Raw genomic sequence first — 20,816 nt, 5'->3', positions numbered from 1 at the left:
AGATAGATTATATTAAACCGGTACGCCCAGATTTTTCTTGAATTGTAACAGTACTTTTAAGTTATCTTTTTGTATGAGTTGTAAGCAATAGTTCCCCATGTTCTTTTGTATATAGTTTTTGTTAAGAGGAAGAAAATATAATGCGTATGTAACATTTGAGAAATTGTTTTCAAGATTGAGGGCATACATACTCTGTATATACATGCTCTTCATAATAACATTAAGGTGTATGTATGTGTTTTCATTTATTTTATTTTTTTTTCTTTCTTTCTGAGAAATTATGTACAAAGAGTGAAAAATTGAAGGGGGTCTGAATACTTTCCGTACCCACTGTATATATATATATTATTGTGTTTGACGTTATAATTGACTTTACTGTCACTTTTGATCAATTTACTGCATCTGTCATGAATAAAAGTATTAAAAAATTCTTACTGACCCTATATTTGGGTCAGTATATATAAAATACACATGAAACCTCATAATTTAACAATAGTTAACATAATATAATCAAACTACTGACAATTTCACATAATATTTCTTCAAATTGTCCCAAAACACAAGTGACTTCTATTTTCTAAGTTCACTATTTTCAATGCAATTACAATGAATGGGGATTGAGGTTTTTAATCTTCAAAAAAAGTATGTAACAATATACATGAGATTAAGGCTTCAAGAGCTTTGTATGAGAAACAGACTGAAATGAACCCTTCTCTCACCATTATCACTCAAATTAAATGTGAAAAGTAATCTCTAATAATGTCTACAAATTGTGTTACTTTCAACACTGTTTATATTAGATTACTGACAATATTGGAAAAACATTAAGTAACCCTTCCATCTCTGGTGAAGACTGAACAAATGTGCTTTTTTAATAGAAGAAATAAAACTTTAAATGTCAGTCCTTGTGTTTTGTGAACTCCCAGTCCTGCTCCCCCTCTCTCTGGTAATCACTGTAACTGCAGCTGATTCTCATAATTCTTCCTGAAGAATTGCCAAAATTCTCTCTGGAACAATCTGAAAATCGGGGACAATTTCTGGGATGCACAAAAACCTCCTGAGAGCCCATCAAAAAGCTATTTAGCATTTGTCATAACAACACAAGAGGGTCAAAGGTAAGAGAAGGTAAGACAAACTGAAGTGTGTGTGCGTAATTTAAAGCAAGAACCAAAAAAAATGCTATATGAAGATATACAGAACATAACAGGTCTAATTTTTATAAAATAAAAAAATTGTACACTTTATCCTAAAATAAATATTTCCATTTATTTTATATATATATGTATACTGTGTGTGTGTGTATATATATATATATATATACACTGAACAAAATTATAAACGCAACACTTTTGTTTTTGCCCCCATTTTTCATGAGCTGAACTCAAAGATCTAAGACTTTTTCTATGTACACAAAAGGCCTATTTCTCTCAAATATTGTTCACAAATCTGTCTAAATCTGTGTTAGTGAGCACTTCTCCTTTGCCGAGATAATCCATCCACCTCACAGGTGTGGCATATCAAGATGCTGATTAGACAGCATGATTATTGCACAGATGTGCCTTAGGCTGGCCACAATAAAAGGCCACTCTAAAATAGGGATGGGCATTTTGGGAAATTTCTCATTTCGATCATCGATAGGTTTCAAAAACGATTAATCGAGTAATCGGGGGCGGGGCTTGTGCGGGGGGCGGGGCATGGCCGTAATGGATATAATGAAAAAATCTGAAGATTGTTATGAAAATGAATGTTAAAAATAAAAATATGACATGAAAACCTGTCTATGAAAACATGAACACATGATTAGGACATGTTAGATTATGATTATGATGAAGCAATGTTATTAATAAAGAAGCATCTAAAAAGGAATAGCTGCCTGAGGTGAAGAGTGACTTTATGCCAATAAACTGAAGCTCATTCTATGACACATCCTATGATAAATCAGATAACTTAGATACATAGCAGACGTAACATTACAACTTGTATCTGCACAATAGGATGCTAAGTTGTGCGCTAGACAGAGAAAGAGAGAGAGAGCGAGCTCATGACAGCGCGCTGAAAGATGGGCAAGGACAGAATTTACTATAGATTTCTATAAAGTTCTCATTATAAATGTATGGCAGATTTGTGCTATATTTTCATCTATGTTATTAAGTGTAATAGTTGTAATTAAGTTTTATTTTTAAGTTATTAAGTTAAGTTTTAAGTTATAAGTTTTAAGTTAAGTTTATTAAGTTTTATTTTCCATAAATCCATAAATCGCCTGCGCGTTTTCGAAGCCATATGAATTGAATTATGCCCACAAATATGACGAAAAAAAGCACGGCTGCATTATTATAACATCAGTAATAATAATAATAAATAAAAAAAACATCTAAAAGCAATATAATCATTACCGGGCATTGCATTTGAGCATGAAACTAATCACTGATATGCAGCGCTTATATCCAATGCATTTTTATTTTATAAAGACTATTTCATTATTTGTCTGTGATGTGATTTAAAAATGAACACGCAAAGATACTTTTGCTTTTTTGCTACTTTATTCAACTGCAATTTGTAATTTTTTTTTTCAAAACATTGTCTTCCAGTATAACTTTAGCAGCATATTTTAATCCAGTGGTGCATTTGAAACGACAAAAATTAACAACTTCGTTTTTAAAAGATAAAGAAAAAAGTTCAACAAAGTTTAACCAAACAACTGCTATAAGGTGTAAAATAGAGACCAAATAGCCTAGATATTTTAACTATGGCTGCTAAAACTCAAAACTAAAATAATAATAATAATATTAATTAAAAAAATGGATATTATATTTACCACGACCGGTGAAACTTAAAACGTTCAAACAGACGTTCAAAAATTTTTGTTCAAAAAGATGAGTCGGTCTACGTGCTCAGGTGAGAGCCGAGTGCGGAGTCTGTTCACAATTAGGCCGGCGGTGGAAAAAATTCACTCCGCTGGAACAGATGTTGCAGGAACAGCCAGGTACCACTGGGCAAGTATGCTCAGTTTTGTAAACCGATTCTCATTTATCTTCCACCACAGTAAAGGATCCTGGTTCACAGAGATGCATGGTTCATTGAAGTAGCTTTGGACTTCGGTGTCACGTGAACAAACATCACTTGCACCGTAATCCTCGCCAAAAAGAGTGTCAAGCGCCATAGCTGCTGACCCTTCAGGCTGAGGGTCATTTTGCATGGGTGTAACAGGATTTGTGACTGTGTCGTAAAGCTGTTTAAGATTCTCCTTTACTCTCTCTCGAAGCTCTGTCTCAAGAAACTTCAGGTGCTTGTGTCTTGGATCCAATATTGCCGCAATCAAATGCAGCGGCACTTTCTCGGCATCCTTAGCAACAGTGATTATGCGCCGTTTCAGAGATTCTGCCACAGTTGTCTTGAATTCCGACACTCTTGGAGACTCATCGATTTGTGTGTTTAGGTGTCTCGTGATGAGGCAGTGTGTGACTGGATAAAGTTAAACCATCGAAACGCAAACATGCGTCTCACTGCACATTGCTGTTGTGGCACTTGAGAGACTGGAGAACAGGTATCAGTTCTTCTAACAATCTGCCAGTGCTCATCTTTCAACTCAAGTGTTTTCGCATCAACAAGTTTTGTAAAATTGCGATCTGACAGAACAGCGCACACAGTCCATCTTTGTTCAAAAAGACATTCAAACATATCGCACACAGAATTCCACCGTGTGTGACAGTACTGGATAAGTTTGTGTTCGGGTACTTTCTGCTGTTGTTGTTTCTGGCGAAGTGCGGCTGTAGCCACTCTGTGCTGTGGTGAAAATGTGCCACTAACCGGCTGCTAGCAGCTATAACGCTTTTTACGGATGCAACACCGAAACCTTCGTTTATGGCTAACTGCAGGGTGTGTGCGAAGCAGGGCACTGATTCCCAAAGTCCTCGATTCGCCAGAACCATATTACTTGCGTTATCGTGGACACAAGCAATTACTTTGTCCGAGTTTAACAGCCACTGTTCTGTGGCATCTTTTAGGTAGTTGGCAATGTTTACGGCAGTGTCGTTCATCGAAACTGCACGTCTATAACACTGTACTGTGCATTTCCCATTCAGCAATGTAATGGCAAGTTAGTGTTTGTAACTCGGATTGCGCTTTAAAAACACGAAAGTACAATAAATTCACATTCTTAGACTACATTAGTGTCACTATTGTCTTTGACAGTCTGTCCTTCAGTGAAGAAGCAGTCTTTTCATATAGAGCATCTATTCTTGCCGTGACTGTTTTGCGTGACGGAATGTCATACTCGGGCTCAACGTAATGCATGAAATCTTTAAATCCTTCTCCGTCGACGAAACTAATGGGCAGCAAATCTTTCACCACCATTTCAGCGATTAGCTGTGTCATCTTCTCGGTTCTGCCTGTGTTGCATTTTGGTCTTACGGCAAATGATGCAATGCTCGTCTGAGTTGCCACTCTGTTATCGCCAGACATTTTATGTACAAATGTTAGATGATAGCACATTGTACTTGTTGTAGATTTGTGTGACAGCTTGGCGCTGCACAGCTTGCACTGAACTGTATTTTCATCGGTCTTCTCAAAGTGAAGCCAGACATCACTACGTGACTTTTTTTATTGTAGCCAGCCTAAGGCACACCTGTGCAATAATCATGCTGTCTAATCAGCATCTTGATATGCCACACCTGTGAGGTGGATGGATTATCTCGGCAAAGGAGAAGTGCTCACTAACACAGATTTAAGACAGATTTGTGAACAATATTTGAGAGCCTTTTGTCTTTTGTGTACATAGAAAAATTCTTAGATCTTTGAGTTCAGCTCATGAAAAATGGGGGCAAAGTGTTGCGTTTATAATTTTGTTCAGTGTATATGTATGTATATGTATGTATGTGTATGTGTGTGTGTGTGTGTTTTCTTCTTCAAAGAACATATCTGCACATCCAATTTGTTGTGCTCATAAACATTCTTCCATTTTCCACAGCAAAGTAGTTTTGAGTGGGTTTGTGAATTGGGGCCCTTTCATTAGGCACATATTTGAGTGTTACAGTGCTACAGACATTTCCAAAAGCATGGAAACACAAAAACAGCAATACTCACAACATTAAATCCTGTTCCCAGCAGGGCTGGTCTCCTCGCACCATGATGGTTGTGCTTTTAACATTCTGGACCTTCAGCGTGACATACACATTTAACTTGTCTGCAAACAAAAAAACAAAAACAAAAAAACAAGTAAACAGGTTAGAATATTAACGTCTATCCGTTTCATATAGTTCACCCAAAAATTAAAATTCTGTCATCATTTACTCATCTTCCTGTTATTCTGAAACTATGAGTTTCTTTCTTCTTTCAGGAATTGTATCAGTCACTAAATGCTCTTTTTTGGGTACATGAATTCTTCAAGCACAGGAATACAGAACTTAGTTGAGGAATCCATCTTTTTAGATATTAAATAAACCAACTCATGTGATGTCATAGCAAACTGACAAGTATTGTAATGGAAAATTGAGAGATGACATCCTCATCTTAGTGTGTGTGTGTGTGTGTGTGTGTGTGTGTGTGTGTTAAATATTCATGGTTTATGTAAATGCAATAGTTATTATGTGCAGTGACACAGACAGGTTTAAATAGGCTGTCAAGAGGTCAAAACAACCAGGCATAATTAAACCTAGACAATAAAGTGCCACAAGAGCACCATGAGAGCCACAAGCACAGGGGAATATGAAGACAATTGTGAGTGATTCTATCATCTCTCCAAAGCTGGTTTTATAAAAGCAGTTCCCTGTACAATCTCATTATTACATGATTTGAGATAATTTTTCACGATTAAAAAAAAAAAACTTCAGTATGATTTGAACAATATAGGCAAATGTCACTTCATCTTCTGAAATGTAAAAAGTGAAATGTTAATGTAATGCAACTTTCAGAACTCAAAACTTCGTCCTCAGCCCCAAAAGCCATATTTTTAACTAAGCTACAAAAAGAAAATTCCGATTTTGAAGAAAAATGGACTAAAGGTGTCTGGTCTGGTCTGGCATCCTCGGTAAAGAAGCAGGGTCAAGGTCAGCAGTAGGTGAGCAGTAAGGCAGCTGGCATCTTGGTCCATCAGCCGCAGTGTAGGTTCCATCTCCAGGAAGTAGTGTAGCACCTGCAGCTCTGCGTAACTGATATACACTTAGGACTGCAGCGTTCTCTGGGATGGTTCAGTACACTTCTCACATATTTGCAGGCATTTCACAAGATAGCCTTCATGTTCTTTTCATTCATCAGTCTTCAACGTCACATGATACATCAGGAATCATTCTAATATGCCGATTTAGTGCTTAAGAAACATTTCTTAATATTATCAGTGTTAGTTGTACTACTTTTTGTAGAAATCATAGTACTTTTTTCAGGGTTCCTTGAGAAATAGAAAGAACAGCATTTATTTGAATATTGTTGACACAATGTAAAAGTCGTTACTGTCACATTTTATTGATTTAGTGCATCCTTGCTGAATTTAACTTTTATTTAACTAGGAACTTAACATTTACTTCTTTTTTTTTCCCCAGACCCTTGTTGAAGACCCACAGGTTACAGCATTTACACAGCCCATGTAAACAGCATGGTACTGCATAACAAAGGCAGAGCAGAAACAACCTGCTATTACAGGAGCACATTAATAATATCTAAACAATGATGCCAAGTCTTATACTTGCATATCAAATAGACAGGAAATGCATTTTAAGCCAATCATGGAGTCAATTATATAAACGGCTTCTTAATCTAATATAAATTGGTTAATTGTAATGTTGTCATTTACATAAAAAAATAAACATCTTTCAAACTAATACATGTGTGTTCCAGTCTACAATAAGCATTTGAATCCAGCTTGGTTTGTTAAGACCGAGCAAAATAAAGGTAAATCAATCTTGACCCAGGACTGTGTATACTGAATTGCATTTTTTTATGAAGATCTCAAAACAGATTACCAAACTAACAAAGACTGCAAGACTCATTTCACAGGGGTGATTTTTAAAAGAAAATGGCAAAAATAAGCAGAAAGAAAGAATTAGAGGGAGAGAGGCAGCAATATCAAACTGGACAAAAAAAGGGATTATTCTAAACAACATTCATTTCACATAGAGAAATTATTATTTCCAGAAAATACTATTTGTTTCTAGAGAATATTATTTCTATAAACAATGTGTTCATAACCCTGTGATTACTCTAAATTTAGCTCATAAATATCAGCATGGGCTGAACTTCTCATCTGCGGAAATTAATCAGCAGACAATTGCTCAATGACATTTCTATTTACAGTGGCATTATTCATCCAATCAAGGGGTTTGGCCTGAGAAGCCCTCACAGAAATGAAGCCTGTATTTTGGTAGTCTTATAAGGAGAATTTTCTTAAAACAACTAAAAAAATATGCTCAATAAATCACCTGAATATAAGAGGCATCCACTGACCACCTCTTGAAAGGCTTTCTGTCCTTCACACTTGATTTATTTCAACAGTCCGGTGTCTAATGAATCCTGTAGAAAGCCCCAGAGAAAATGTGCCCTTCACTGAAGAGGGTGTCTCAATCCCTAGCGACTTTTTTGTATAAACCTTAGCTATGGTTCAGTTGGAAGATTTCGTCAGTGCTGTCCCGCGAACGCGAGGTCTGACTTTGCCGGAGAAGTGTCACCTCTCTCGGTGTCTGTTCTGTGCAGTGAGTGGCAGATTGAATTACTGAAATAAATTAACTTTTCCACGACATTCTAATTTATTGAGATGCACCTGTATACTACAATGATTTGAAATTAATCAATTTTTTTTTTAACGATTTGAACTTAACAAAAACAGAATAAATCTGAAATGAGTAATATTCTGCCCGATTCTATTCTGTAATTCTAAAAAATAAAATAAAAAACTATAACAGTAATTTGTTAAAAAATACAATTTATTAGAGGTTCATAAGAAATCTCAAATTGTGCTCTAATTTGCCAAAATGACAAAAATATTTCAATATGAACTCAAACATTTTTCAACTGTTATTTCAAGACCAAACTATCTGGGCTATGCAAACCACACTCATTTCATTACACTCCCAATTGCATATAAACAGCTGTCCTTTTTGATTTTATATTTTCCATCTAAGAAAATTCAGCAGAACATCTGAGACTGACACTTAAAATAAACCACAACTGCGAACTCTAAGTCTGCTGAGATCTAAAAGAGCAACAGTTGAGAAATAAAACTGTCCTCTGAGTGTGTATGCACACATTAGTACTAATGTAATCCTGGAAGGTCAAGTGTCATGTGTTTGTCTAGGTGAGAACTAGACAGCTTTTCTCTAGTTTAATGAGAATTCCTCCAATTTCTCTCTGCAGACAGGCTGTAAGACCCTCAGTGTAATCTCTGTCCCCATAGATTCATCCTTATCCCAGAGCCTGCAGAGAGGGACACAGCTTCTACAGCCCGCTCTTGATATGACCACCTTAATGAAGAGCAGAATTGGGGCTGAATAAGAGAGAGATGGAAGGATAGAGCTAGAGAAGATAGAAAAAGTCGGTGAAGGGCAATTGATTCTTTTGTAAGAGCTGGGCTGGTTCCGTATGCGTGTGTGAGTCTGTCATTGTTAAAGGGTTAGAAGGGATTCAGCTGAAATGGTAGAGCAAATATTACTGGATCGACTATCTTCTCATAACAATATATCTATGACCTTGCCAAGTTAGGTACAAAGCCCTTTAAATCAAAAGTTAACAGGTACACAAAGAACAGAAAGCAAAAGAGGTTTAGTTAATGGCCGGTTTAAGTCACAATAGGTTAATATAACGTGATGATCTACCACTTAATATTTTTACTTCCTCCTCAAATATCCTGAAGCAAAAAAATCAGCCTGCACCCATCCCAGCTGAAAAGAAGAGTTAGTTACCAGCATATGTTGTGATTTGGATGCAGGAGATGGTAATGTGCTGGTGCGGCATCTTAACTAACTTGGCTAGTTGTCTTAAACAGCTTAAACAGCCATCCTTAATGGATTTTCTCAATACACTTAACACTGGGTTAACATCTTTTTAAACCTCAGATAAAGGCCACTTTTAACCTTGGCTTAAGCAACATTCCACACTTTTTATTTTGCCCAGAGATGAACTGAGATGAATAAAGTATACAAAGACTGATTGCTAACCCAGGGTAAAGTAAAAACAATGTGAAAGATGGAAAAGATAATCCATTACATTAAAATACACCAGCTAAGCCCATAAGTCAACCAACTTCCCCAGAATGGGCATGCTGGTTAGCCAGCTTCGCTAGCTACATCTTGATGGGCGACAGCATGGCTATAGTAGCATGGCTTCAACCTTGTTCCTGGGGACCCACTGTCCTGCAGAGTTTAGCTACAACTCTAATCAAACATACCTGAAGCAGCTAATCAAGCTTGAAAATACACGGGCAGGTGTGCTGAAGCAGGTTAGAAATAAACTTTGCAGGACAGTGGGTCCCCAGGAGCATTGTTGAAGACCTCTAGATTCTAGACCATCAGCACCAATCAACGTAACTCTAAGAAGACTGCTTTTTCTTACACTCAGATCTAAGTGCAATTGTACCACTTAAACCCAGGTGTGTTTGAAATAAGCCCACTATGCTTTTTAATGTACATGTTACAATTTTTATTAAACACACTCATTTTGATAAACACAATAATTTTTCATTTATCAAAAGGAGCAAACTTGGACATATCTGGAATACAGTTTTAGTGTTTGCCATTTTTCAAAATACATTCAACAACTAACAAGCATCTTTAGGTCTGTCTAAATTTTGAATCTTTATGTTTCTTAAATCCTACCATGGTCATCCTCTTTTCTCTGGCTAAGAAACTACCTGGACTCTCTCACTCTTCAACTCAGTTTCTTTTAATTAACTCAATTTCTTTTTGCCAATGAAATAAGCTTTTTTATTTTTTGGCCCTAACGTCTATAGCAGCTATATTATCTCTGGATATTTATTTGATTCTCAGCATACCCACATGGAAAATAAAGTAGGGTGAATTCAGGTAGAGTGGGCCACATCCTGTTAAACTTGTAATTTAGAAACTCAGATATTTTTCTTTTTTATCACTTTTGATCAACTTTAAGGTCCATCTGTAATATTTTCATTTGAATTTAGTTCATATAATGTGTTATTTGGTAGGTATATACCAATAAACATATTAAGATCATGCACTCCAGACATGTATTTTCAGGTAAAGTGGGCCATCTTTGATTTATCAAAAAAGATTCTATTGATCCTCTTAATTAAAAATTATTTAAAAAAATGTTTATTAACACATTATCAAACAAACACAATAAGAGCAACACTTATAAAGATTTTTTTTTTCTCTAAACACTTCAAATTAACTTACGGTAATTGTGACCATATTTTAAAGCTTTATTATCTAGATCTACAGTTTGCTCCGCTCATCCTTTTTCCACTCCAGAACCAACTTCATGCCTCCTGCCTCATTTCTGTTTTCTAAAAAGTTAATACATGTCAATTATAAAATAGTCAGTACACCTCAATTTATTCAATCAATGGGAGTAGCATTAGTTAAGGTCTAAAATGGCCCACTTTATATAGCACACTCAGTCAAAGTGGGCCAGTAATATTAGCCTTACAAAACTATTTTTAAATGCATTCTTTGCTTTTTAATCCTTGTTAACTGCAGTAACAAATAATACAAGTACGGTCACAATAATATTTGTTTACATTTAGTGAGGAACTCTGAAGTTAGAAATGAAAATCTGAATGTCAAAAGGCTTACTAACTTTCATGAGTCCTCCTTTAAGATGTAGCCACTATCAGGGTCATTTAGCATCAGCAAAAACTACTTTATAATCTAAAGAAATAGTGTCCCTTTAATTAAAGTCCATTGTAATGAAAGTGTAAATCCACTGAACAAACAAATCCACTGCCCTCAAGAACAAAACACTACAATGACTACATAAGAAGTAAAATAAAAAAAGTAACAAGCATGTGTATTGTTTGTGCAACAAATAATTTTCATGCTTTCTATAATATTATTTTAATATATTTCTAAATAAAACAAGTTGGCTTATATGTGTGGGCTTATAGAATCACTTCATCTAGGTATTGAAAAACAAAAAAAATAGTAAAAAGTTATTTTGCTGTCCAAAACCGTAGTTGGTTTCAGATTGAAATCTACATTTCACAAAATTAAAAACTGAGGATTCAAATACAGTGAGGAAATATGCACTAATATCTATTTTTTCCAAATCTGGAGGCAAAAGAAAAGCTTAAACTTTAACTTTTGCTTTCCAATTTGTGGACCATGTTACATGCAACACTGTTAAGACATTTCAAAGGGTTTTTACAGTAACTTACTGGCAAAAGTTACTCTAATTAAGATTTACAGTAGCAAACTGTATTTGATTTACAGTAGCAAACTGTACTGTTTTACAGAAAATTACTATAAAAAATCCAATTCATCAGTATACTACTGTAATTTATTTATTTTGATATAGATTACATTTGATTTTATATTTTTATAATATAGAATTCATTTTATTTTTATCCTACATACTGTTTGTACTACTGGTATTCAATTAAAACAAACACAATAATTACAAAATATCAAATTCTTTATTTAAAACATTGAATGTATAACACTTTAAAATACAGTCTTCCAATGCTGGAACAGTTCATCTTCGTCATTTCTTCTGTCTTAGGACATTTTGCAGTGCATTATGTTGTATTCTCTGGATTTATCCTCACAAAGAATCTATAGGAAACAAAAACAAAAATATAATGGGAAAAGAAATACATAGCAATCTGCAAAACCCAGGTGCTGCTCCAAAACGTGGCCACCACCTTTGCTCACCATCCACTTTGCTAGTGACTGAAATGTGTTCCCTGAAAAACAAAAAGTAGAAATGACACACTTTTAAAAGGCAAACCCCATATAGAATACACAAATCTCTCAAAACCATAGTTGTTCTCTTACCATGAATTATCCGTCTCAGGGTGGCTGGCCTGCTCATGTCTTTCTTGATGCTTCATTGTAGTTGCCTTTAAAACACAAATACAAAAAATGCAGTAAAACTTAAATTCCATTAAAAACTATAACAAACTAATTCTAAAACTAAGGCAGATAGCCATAAAACTAGTTTAACCTTGCTAACATATGGTTTTATTTTCTCAATAGGCTACTGGCCAACATTAACACCTGAACAAAATTTCACATTAGTTAACTTAATGTTAATATTAATATAAGATAAGCGTTGCTCATTAAAAATCATTTTAATTTGGTACTTTAATTCAATATGCTGACAAAGTAATTTGAAAGGACAGCGCGGTTTACCTTGGTAAAGTTACCTCAATGTTAATGGGTAATTTGTTAACTGGTGTGCAAAAATCTGACAAAACACACACACAGACATACATACTATATTTTACCTTGCTTGCTGGTCTTATTCTCTCGTAAGGTGCATCAATACACAGCGCAGATGTTCTCCAGAACTTTTCCACTCTCGTGGGTACATCCCCGGGCAAAACCCACTGCGCTGCCCCGTGGGTTCTGTGTCTTCCTCGGATGCGAGCAGCACAGCGCGACGTGACAAAAGACAATATAGAACCCATTATAATCAGCGATACTATCTACAATGGATGCGGACAGTAAGGTGATGTCCCAGTATATTTCTGACGTACAGATGTACTCCAAGCGCTCGCGCTGTTTCTGACACGAAGGGCAAACGTATTTGCCAATCAATACAAGCGATGTAACTAGTCTGTCCCAAGCTGTTGCGGCGTTGTAGACACGGTGCAGGACAAATCTTGTCAATCCAAATGTAAGAAGTGAGGAAAATGAAACAACCTCAATGGAATGGCGCCACAGAGGCCGTTGCGGCAGTATACAGTAGTATTTAGCAATTTTAAAAAACACAGAAGCCACTGTATGTGGAGTTTGACGTCACAGAAAATTCCCATGATGCAAAGGGTATTACAGTTACTTACTGTAAATGGAATTTGCAGTATTATACTGGGGGATATACAGTAAATAACTAGAAATTACAGAAATGTCTAACAGTGAATCCTACAGTTAAGCTGCAGAACAGCTGAAACATGTTTGAAGGTAAAAGCATTAAACGGAAATACAGAAACGAGGTGTGATTTTTGTGATTAATGGTCTTATCTGGGCCTAGGGTGAAGCAGAGAAATTATCAAATATTCATATCATTCTGAATCTCTAATTACTTTTGTGGGTACATCTTTACATCTGTACCCAGTTCCTTTCCCAAGATTCTTTTATACGCTCTCACTCTCTCTCACAGTCCCAGAGTGCAAAGGGCCTCCCAGGGATACCTAACCTGATGAATATAACATTTTTGATGACTGACGAAAATAAATAAGTCATATTCGCACACGCCTGGACCTGTAAACATGACATTTAAGAGCTATTTGGAGAAATACTCCCACATGTAATGTTAAATATAAAAACACAGACACTATATTATATATGTATATGCAGGGTGCAATTTGTGAAAAAAACAGAGGGGGGGATGCTTTTGAAAATGTTTATGAAATGTTTTTAATACGACGGAAACTGTAGGCTATTTAACGTGATCACAGTTTTTCAGTTTATCACAGGGATTGACATCCCGTGGTAACTAGGATTTACACAAGCTTCAGTCTGGATCCAGAACACCTGAGAAGAGATGATGCCAACCCCTCAGAGGACCTCAGATGATGCCAACCCTGAAACAACATACAGAACTACCACATTTTGCTATAAGTTTGATTGCATCATATAATAATTGCTGTTAATAGTGTTCATCGTCTGTTTTATTACGTCTTAAATTGACTTTTCCGTACTGCTGGTTCGTCTGGTCAGAGGAGAACTGGCCCCCCGACTGAGCCTGGTTTCTCCCAAGGTTTTTTCTCCATTCTGTCACCGATGGAGTTTTGGTTCCTTGCCGCTGTCGCCTCTGGCTTGCTTAGTTGGGGACACTTCATTTCCAGCGATACCGTTGACTTGATTGCAAAGATACTATTTAAACTGAGCTGGATGATGACATCACTGAATTCAATGATGAACTGTCTTTAACTGAAAAATTTGTGTTTACTATTGTCATTTTGCATTATTGACACTATTTTCCTAATTAATGCTGTTCAGTTGCTTTGACACAATCTGTATTGTTAAAAGCGCTATATAAATAAAGGTGACTTGACTTGACTTGACAGTTTAATAAAAACATTGTAGGCCTACGATAGGCCTATTAATTGTAATGATTTCATTTCCACGGTTATTCAAACAACGAATAAATTATATAGAGAAAGAGAGAAAAGAACAGTATCAACAGAGCTTTTTGAAACTCCGGATCAGTTAAACCATTGCGTCACAAAATGACCCCACCCCCCGGCAAATCGCACCCCGAGTCTAACCATAACAGCATGGAGATATGCTTACTTTGGTGTGGGGTAGCCATTTATTTGACATCCACCTCCTCAGTTTCTCATTCTCCTGCCACGCTTTGCTTTGTTGGAGCAGAAGGAGTCACTGCGCAAACTCCTCCTCTGTGGGTGAGTCTGCAATAGACCTGACAAGAGGGAGCACCTCTTCATGGCATCCATTGTCTTTTTTCCTGGTCCACTCCACACATGATTTTCTCTGTGAAAGTCGCACAGGAGGACTTTGGACTCTGGAGAGAACACAAACATACCAATACACATTACATTAGAAATATACAATGCAGTTCATATTATGCAATTATGAACAAGACTATGTTAAAACCTACTATAGACTGGGCCATGTATGGGTGTGCGAAATTGTGGACAAATTGTTACATTGGTAATCAGTGGTAGTGTCTATAATATGAATACCTGGATATTAAATGTTCAACTGCAATTGTCTGTCGTGGTCCCAGTAATATAGCCTATCACATTAAGTTACAGGTATTTATACACCAGGAAGGTCCGATGAGCATAGGAAGAAACAGTGTAGTATGCAGTAGCCTATTTTGAAACTCAAAACCAACATGCACTGCCAGTTTCTGCGTGCAGGCAACATGAAGCAAAGTTTAACATTGTTAATTTTCGTATACTACAACAATTGTAATGATACAAAGCCTGTTGAAAAGTACTCATGTCAGCTAAGACTTCTTTAATGATTAATTATTACCATGGAACTCTGCCTCCAGCACACCAATTTCCACCTCTCTGAAATCAACCATAAAGTGGCTTGGCTTCCAATCAGGGTTCCACTCCCTAAACACAGCAAGGGCCTCCCTAATGTCGGCTGTTGTTTCTGTTTGTGTAACAAAAACACCAACCACAGCATAGTGAACGTTTGTGCGAACACAGATAAAGAAAAGGAGCACAGAGTACCGAGAGGTGCGGTACGTAATACATACACACACATATATATATATATATATATATATATATATATATATATATATTGCAATAAATCTAGTCCATATAACAGAGCACCAGTTAATCAAATCTTATTTTATGATTTTACCACATTACATACTGCTATATAATGAAAAGTTTGGGGTCGGTAAGACTTTTTTTTAAATAAATACTTTAATTCAGCAAGGATACATTAAACTGACAGAAGTGAAAAAAAGCATTTATTTAAAATTGAAAACTTTTGTTACATTATAAATAACTTTATTGTCTCTTACTATTTAACAAATAATCCTGAAAAAGTAGCATGGTTTCCACAAAAATAAGAAGCTTAGCAGCACAACCGTTTTCAACAATAATAAAAACGGTTACTTAAGCACCAAATCAGCATATTAAAATGATTTCTAAAGGGTCATGTGACACTGATATTTCACTGTATTTGTTACTGTATATTTGGTCAAGTAAATGCATCCTTGGTATGGATGATATGAGACTTCTTTAAAAACAATAATAATAATAATAATTTGAATGGTAACATTTGAATGGTAGTGTGCACATCATGATAAATATCATGCAAGCCATCAATATAAAAGAAAAATGAAATATCTTCAGACGAAAACCAAATGCGTGTTTAGAAAAGTTTAGAAGCCCAGAAACAGGAATTTAGACACCCTGTCTCAATAATAGGCTTCCTCATTTGATGCAATTAAGCTTCACCAGCTGTTAAACTTTCACTTTTCAATAAGAATCCCTCTACGGCAAAGATAATAGAATCTTATTGGAGTCAAACTGCATTTGATTCTAGCACAGTATTGAATTCTGTGCTGTGGGTGGGACACTCTGAGAAGAGGCTGGAAAGGCTTTTTCTGTTATTAGCAATAGATTAGATTTCTATGGGCTTCTCTGTCACTCAGACAGACCTCTGTTCATTTGGGAGTCAGACACAGACTGATGCTCTGCTGCTGCTGCATGCTGCACACTCTCTCTCTCTCTCTCTCTCTCTCTCTCTCTCTCTCTCTGTGATCTTAGTCTCATTTATGGAATAGTCACTCTACATGAGGTCAATCGAGAGATCATGAATTATGCAGTTATGATGGTCTCATCCAGTAATTAAAACACACCATATATACATACATGTATATATATAAATACTGTATACACATACATACATGCATACATTCAGATAAATAATTTCTGCACTACTAGCAGCACCAAAGAGAATCACGGAAATAGTGACTGTCTTCAAACAAGTTTTAATACTCCCCATCTGCCAATGGCTGGACAGGTAGTTCTGCCCCAAACTCATGCCATTGGTTGAACTGATGTTATTATGTTTAGCCCAGTCGGGCCGCTCAAACAAACAGATTGCAATTCTTTTTGATGCTGCTAGTTGTGGGGAAATAACGCACTTCAGCTGTGTCCAAAATAGCATACTGTCTTGTTGTGCTACATTTGGTTTGAAACTTACTTTGTGACTGTTAGAAAAGTATGTTCTATGTAGTATGAATATGGGTAGTATGGATGAAATTTGGACATACTACATCTGCCATGTTGTCACTAGTGTTGGGCAATATGGTCATTTTTCAAATCGTCATATCGCCAGCCTGTGAGATCGCCGATACACGATATTATCGTGCGTGGGTGAGTGGGGGCAAGAGAGAGACTCTCTGTACTTGTCATAGGCTATTTCATAACTATGTGGTGTTTTAAACCACGCAGGGAGAGAGCCCATGAAAGCACCAATAATCGGAATAACATACTTTCGAACATACTAATAAACTAACATGTTAAATATAAAAATATTTAAAACAGCTAGTTCATATATATTCAGATACAACAGTCATACATGGCTATTAGGACCGCATGTCCTGTGACAAGTTTGCCGCATCGGCACACGGACGTTATCAGTCTGAAAGGTCTGCAAAATCAGTCAACTGTAAAAATCAAAAGTAGATTTATTTTAAAGACCAACAGTTTAACACTAAATATTGGACATAAATTAACACGTTAAATATAAAAGTATTTAAAACAGGTAAGCTCATATATTTGGAGTAAAGTTAAAGAGCAGGTCATATGGTATTTTAAAGTGTCCTAATATTGTGTTGGAGTCCCCTACAACAGGTTTAAATGCATCTAAGGTCAGAAAACATTGTAATTTTCTCAGAATATACATTTAATATTATAATCATTTTTCAATGATTTTAAAGTTAAAATCTGTAAACTAAAAATTCTGAGTTAAAGAACTGTAAACCCCTCCCTTCCATAAGCCTACTCTGCTCTGATTGGTCAGCTGGCCAAGTCTGTTGTGTGATTGGTCTTTCTGTATACAATGCGTGTCGGATACGAAACGCCCATTACCATAATAAATTTTTTGCTCCGGAGGGTTACTTGTAAACAAATATGCTATAAGGTTACAAAAAATGGCATCGATATTACCTAATCAATTCGAGCCCGAGTTCAAGGATGATACTGATGCAGTCGCTCAACCGGAAACTCCATCGCAAGCATGACTTGTTCAGGACGTTTCTCAGTGGTAAGTTTAAACTTTGCATGTGGTACTTTACGTGATATGACAGCAGTTTTATTGCATTATTATTCATTATTATTATTATTTACTTATTTGTAGGGCTGTGCAAAAAAATCGAATGCAATTTTCATGCTCATCTCATCAGTAAAGTCGGTTCTGTGATTAGTAGTAAATCTCCAGCACGTGCTTTCAGGTGGAGCGGCATTTACTACACAGAGCCGTAGTTCACTGACAAGCTACTCAAAATCGCGTTCATAATCGATTTTGAACGCGATTTTGAGTAGCTTGTCAGTCATTCACAATCCTCTCCCGTGGCTTCATGGGATAGTAAAGTGTCTGTCGAATGTGCACTCTAATAGGTCATCCAGATACTTTTCGCCTACTGTTTTTTTAAATATTAAATTGGACATACTACACTTTTGGCATACTGTTTCTCACATACTACTGTATATAATATGGAAGTAGACATATTCAGACACAGAGTTCACCTTTAAGGAACTTAGCAGATGGATAGATGAATGGATGATGCAGGATGAAGTAGAAACAGATATTCATGGTGTGGGTGACACAGAGAGAATGAGAAGACCCAGACACGGTCAATAAGAACACAGAATGCCAGACAGAGACAAAAACACTAGCTCATTAGCTTCTCAAATAGATTCATCGGTTAGACTGAAAGATACTTATGTACCCATATAGATTTATTTACCATAAATTTGTCCCTACAATCTATATCTATTAGGGGTGTTAGAAAATATCGATACACGTGAGTATCGCGATATTTTGTTTGGCGATATTGTATCAATACTTAAATACGGAATATCGATATTTAAAAAAAAAATCATACAAGATTCATGGCAGTTGTTTCGTTTTGAGTTTATATCCTGACCGCTAGATAGCAGTCTTCATCTCTGAACTTAAACAGTGACAGGAAATACTAGCATTGAGGCACGCCACTAATGTTAGCGTTAATATAGTTTGCTGTTAGTAATGGAGGATGAAAGAATTGTTCCAGTTCCTGTTTCAGTGTACAAAGCTGAAGTGTGGCATCATTTGGGCTAATTCTAAGGTTCAGTCATTAAAAGACATACACTTACATGTGTGAGTGTTTGTATCTCTCCTGGGAAGAGAGTGCAATGTTTGTTATAGAAGAGTGAAAATCCCCTGGCAGTCTAGTGCTTGCCTGCTGGCTAACAAGAAAAACAGTTCACGGTGTCTCTCCAGTCCAAGCCAAACTGGGCCGCAGCATGAGTCTGATTCAAGCACCTCATGTGAATGACAATTGACTGAATGTGTTATTTTTTCCTCTTTGAGTCTAGGGTAATTGTAGAGCCACAACTGTTTCACGCATGATGCGTCCAATGAACAGTCCATTACCTGGAGGTCCTTGGAGCTTGGCCTTTTTCACTGAAAAGAAAAGAAAAAAAGACGAAGTAAGTGAAAACCCACAAAGAGCGGGAAAGATACTTTTTTTTTTAATTATGAAAGGGACAAAATACAGATACAGGCAAAATACTGCTTAGAGGATTTAACCACATATATCAAGCAAGTTCAAACAAAGCACAGGGTTCAGTCCCAACATCCAACCCATCATTTGCTGGCCCGTAGCCATTAAAGTTTTAACCCTCTCCCAAACGATTTCCACTAGGTCTACCTGGAAAAAAATCACATTCATATTGCATTTTAATGCAGCTGTTCAGCTGACACTAGACTCCAAAATAGGCAATCTTTGTTCAAGGGACAGAAAATTTGGGGCTAATCATCTTTAGACATAATCATAATTGCCATGTGACTAATTACTCTGGAGCCAAAGAAAAATGACATCATGAAAATACAGATTGGCTGATAGCTCCACATGAACATGACAGTCCCAAACCATTAGTGCCAAAAAAAGGGGTGTTTATCTACACCTATGGACATCAAAAAACACATTTTAAAACTAGGGTTACTGGGGGCCATAAGGGGTTGCTAGGGTGCCAGGACAATTAGAGAAATTTTCAGTTTAACACGTCTGGTCAGAAATCAAAAAACTAACCACATTTACTTTATTCTACTGACAGCCCTAGTTTAAAACAGTAAAGAATAGAAAAAAAAAAATCAATTTTTATTATTATAGATTTATACATCTGCTGTTAGTGGGTAGAAAAAAAATTTGCTGTCGAAACTATGCAAAGAAAAATTTCTTCAGATAATTTTTAAATAATTTACTTTGGCTTTAGCAGCAGCGTTGTTAATGTGACCTAAAACAAAATCTAACGATTAGGGTAAACGTACCTATTAAAGTTACAATATGTAAGAATTTCGTAATAAAATATCCAAAAACTACTTGCACAGTGTTATATATTTTATGCAGTTGTGTATTTATGTTATTCCATTATGTATTATTTGTAAATCCAGAGAAATTCCAATTTTAAACAATAACTCGTCCCTGGTCATTGTCGCCAATCAACGATGTAATATCTGCATATCCTCAGTTTCCGCTTTTCTATGGCAACACACAGACATAAATGCTGCTGTACAGTTAAACTAAATCCATTACGGCTGTCACGAATAAAATGCAAATGAAATGAAAAGCGTTAACCACAGCATTAAATTTAGATCTGCTCAGTGTTGATTTTTTTATGCATTTTTACAGTGTTGCGCATTATAACCAATCACACACGAGTCTGTTGAGCTTATGAATGCAATGGCCAATCAGAGGCGTTCAGATGAGTTTGTGTTCAGTGCACGGCGCTCGCTGACTGAATTCAGCTCTCACACGAATTCTCTCATCATAAACAAGATGTAGATTAGGGCTGCACGATAAATCGCATGCGATATTTGATGCGCATCTTGTCAGTAAAGCCGGTTCTGTAATCAGTGAAAGCACGCACGTGATGGAGATTTACCGCTGATTACAGAACCGGCTTTACTGACAAGATGCGCATTAAATAT

The 20,816-nt window shown here is 36.2% G+C and overlaps 1 protein-coding gene across 1 annotated transcript in view; it reads right to left on the bottom strand.

The window, feature by feature from the left end:
* The window catches only part of LOC107672597 (phorbol ester/diacylglycerol-binding protein unc-13-like), a 53,406-nt gene that overhangs the window by 17,989 nt on the left and 14,601 nt on the right, over nt 1-20,816 (bottom strand). Inside the window, exons 2-3 of the mRNA XM_016465854.1 lie at nt 19,260-19,289; nt 5,083-5,182 (exon numbers count right to left, since the gene is read on the bottom strand). Of these exons, the coding sequence (XP_016321340.1) occupies nt 5,083-5,182; nt 19,260-19,289 (130 nt within the window). The remainder of the gene's footprint in view (nt 1-5,082; nt 5,183-19,259; nt 19,290-20,816) is intronic.

The sequence above is a fragment of the Sinocyclocheilus anshuiensis genome, unplaced genomic scaffold (genome assembly GCF_001515605.1).
Source record: "Sinocyclocheilus anshuiensis isolate Anshui unplaced genomic scaffold, SAMN03320099.WGS_v1.1 scaffold100, whole genome shotgun sequence".
NCBI classification, from domain to species: domain Eukaryota; kingdom Metazoa; phylum Chordata; class Actinopteri; order Cypriniformes; family Cyprinidae; genus Sinocyclocheilus; species Sinocyclocheilus anshuiensis.
This window is presented reverse-complemented; position numbering and strand designations above follow the sequence as displayed.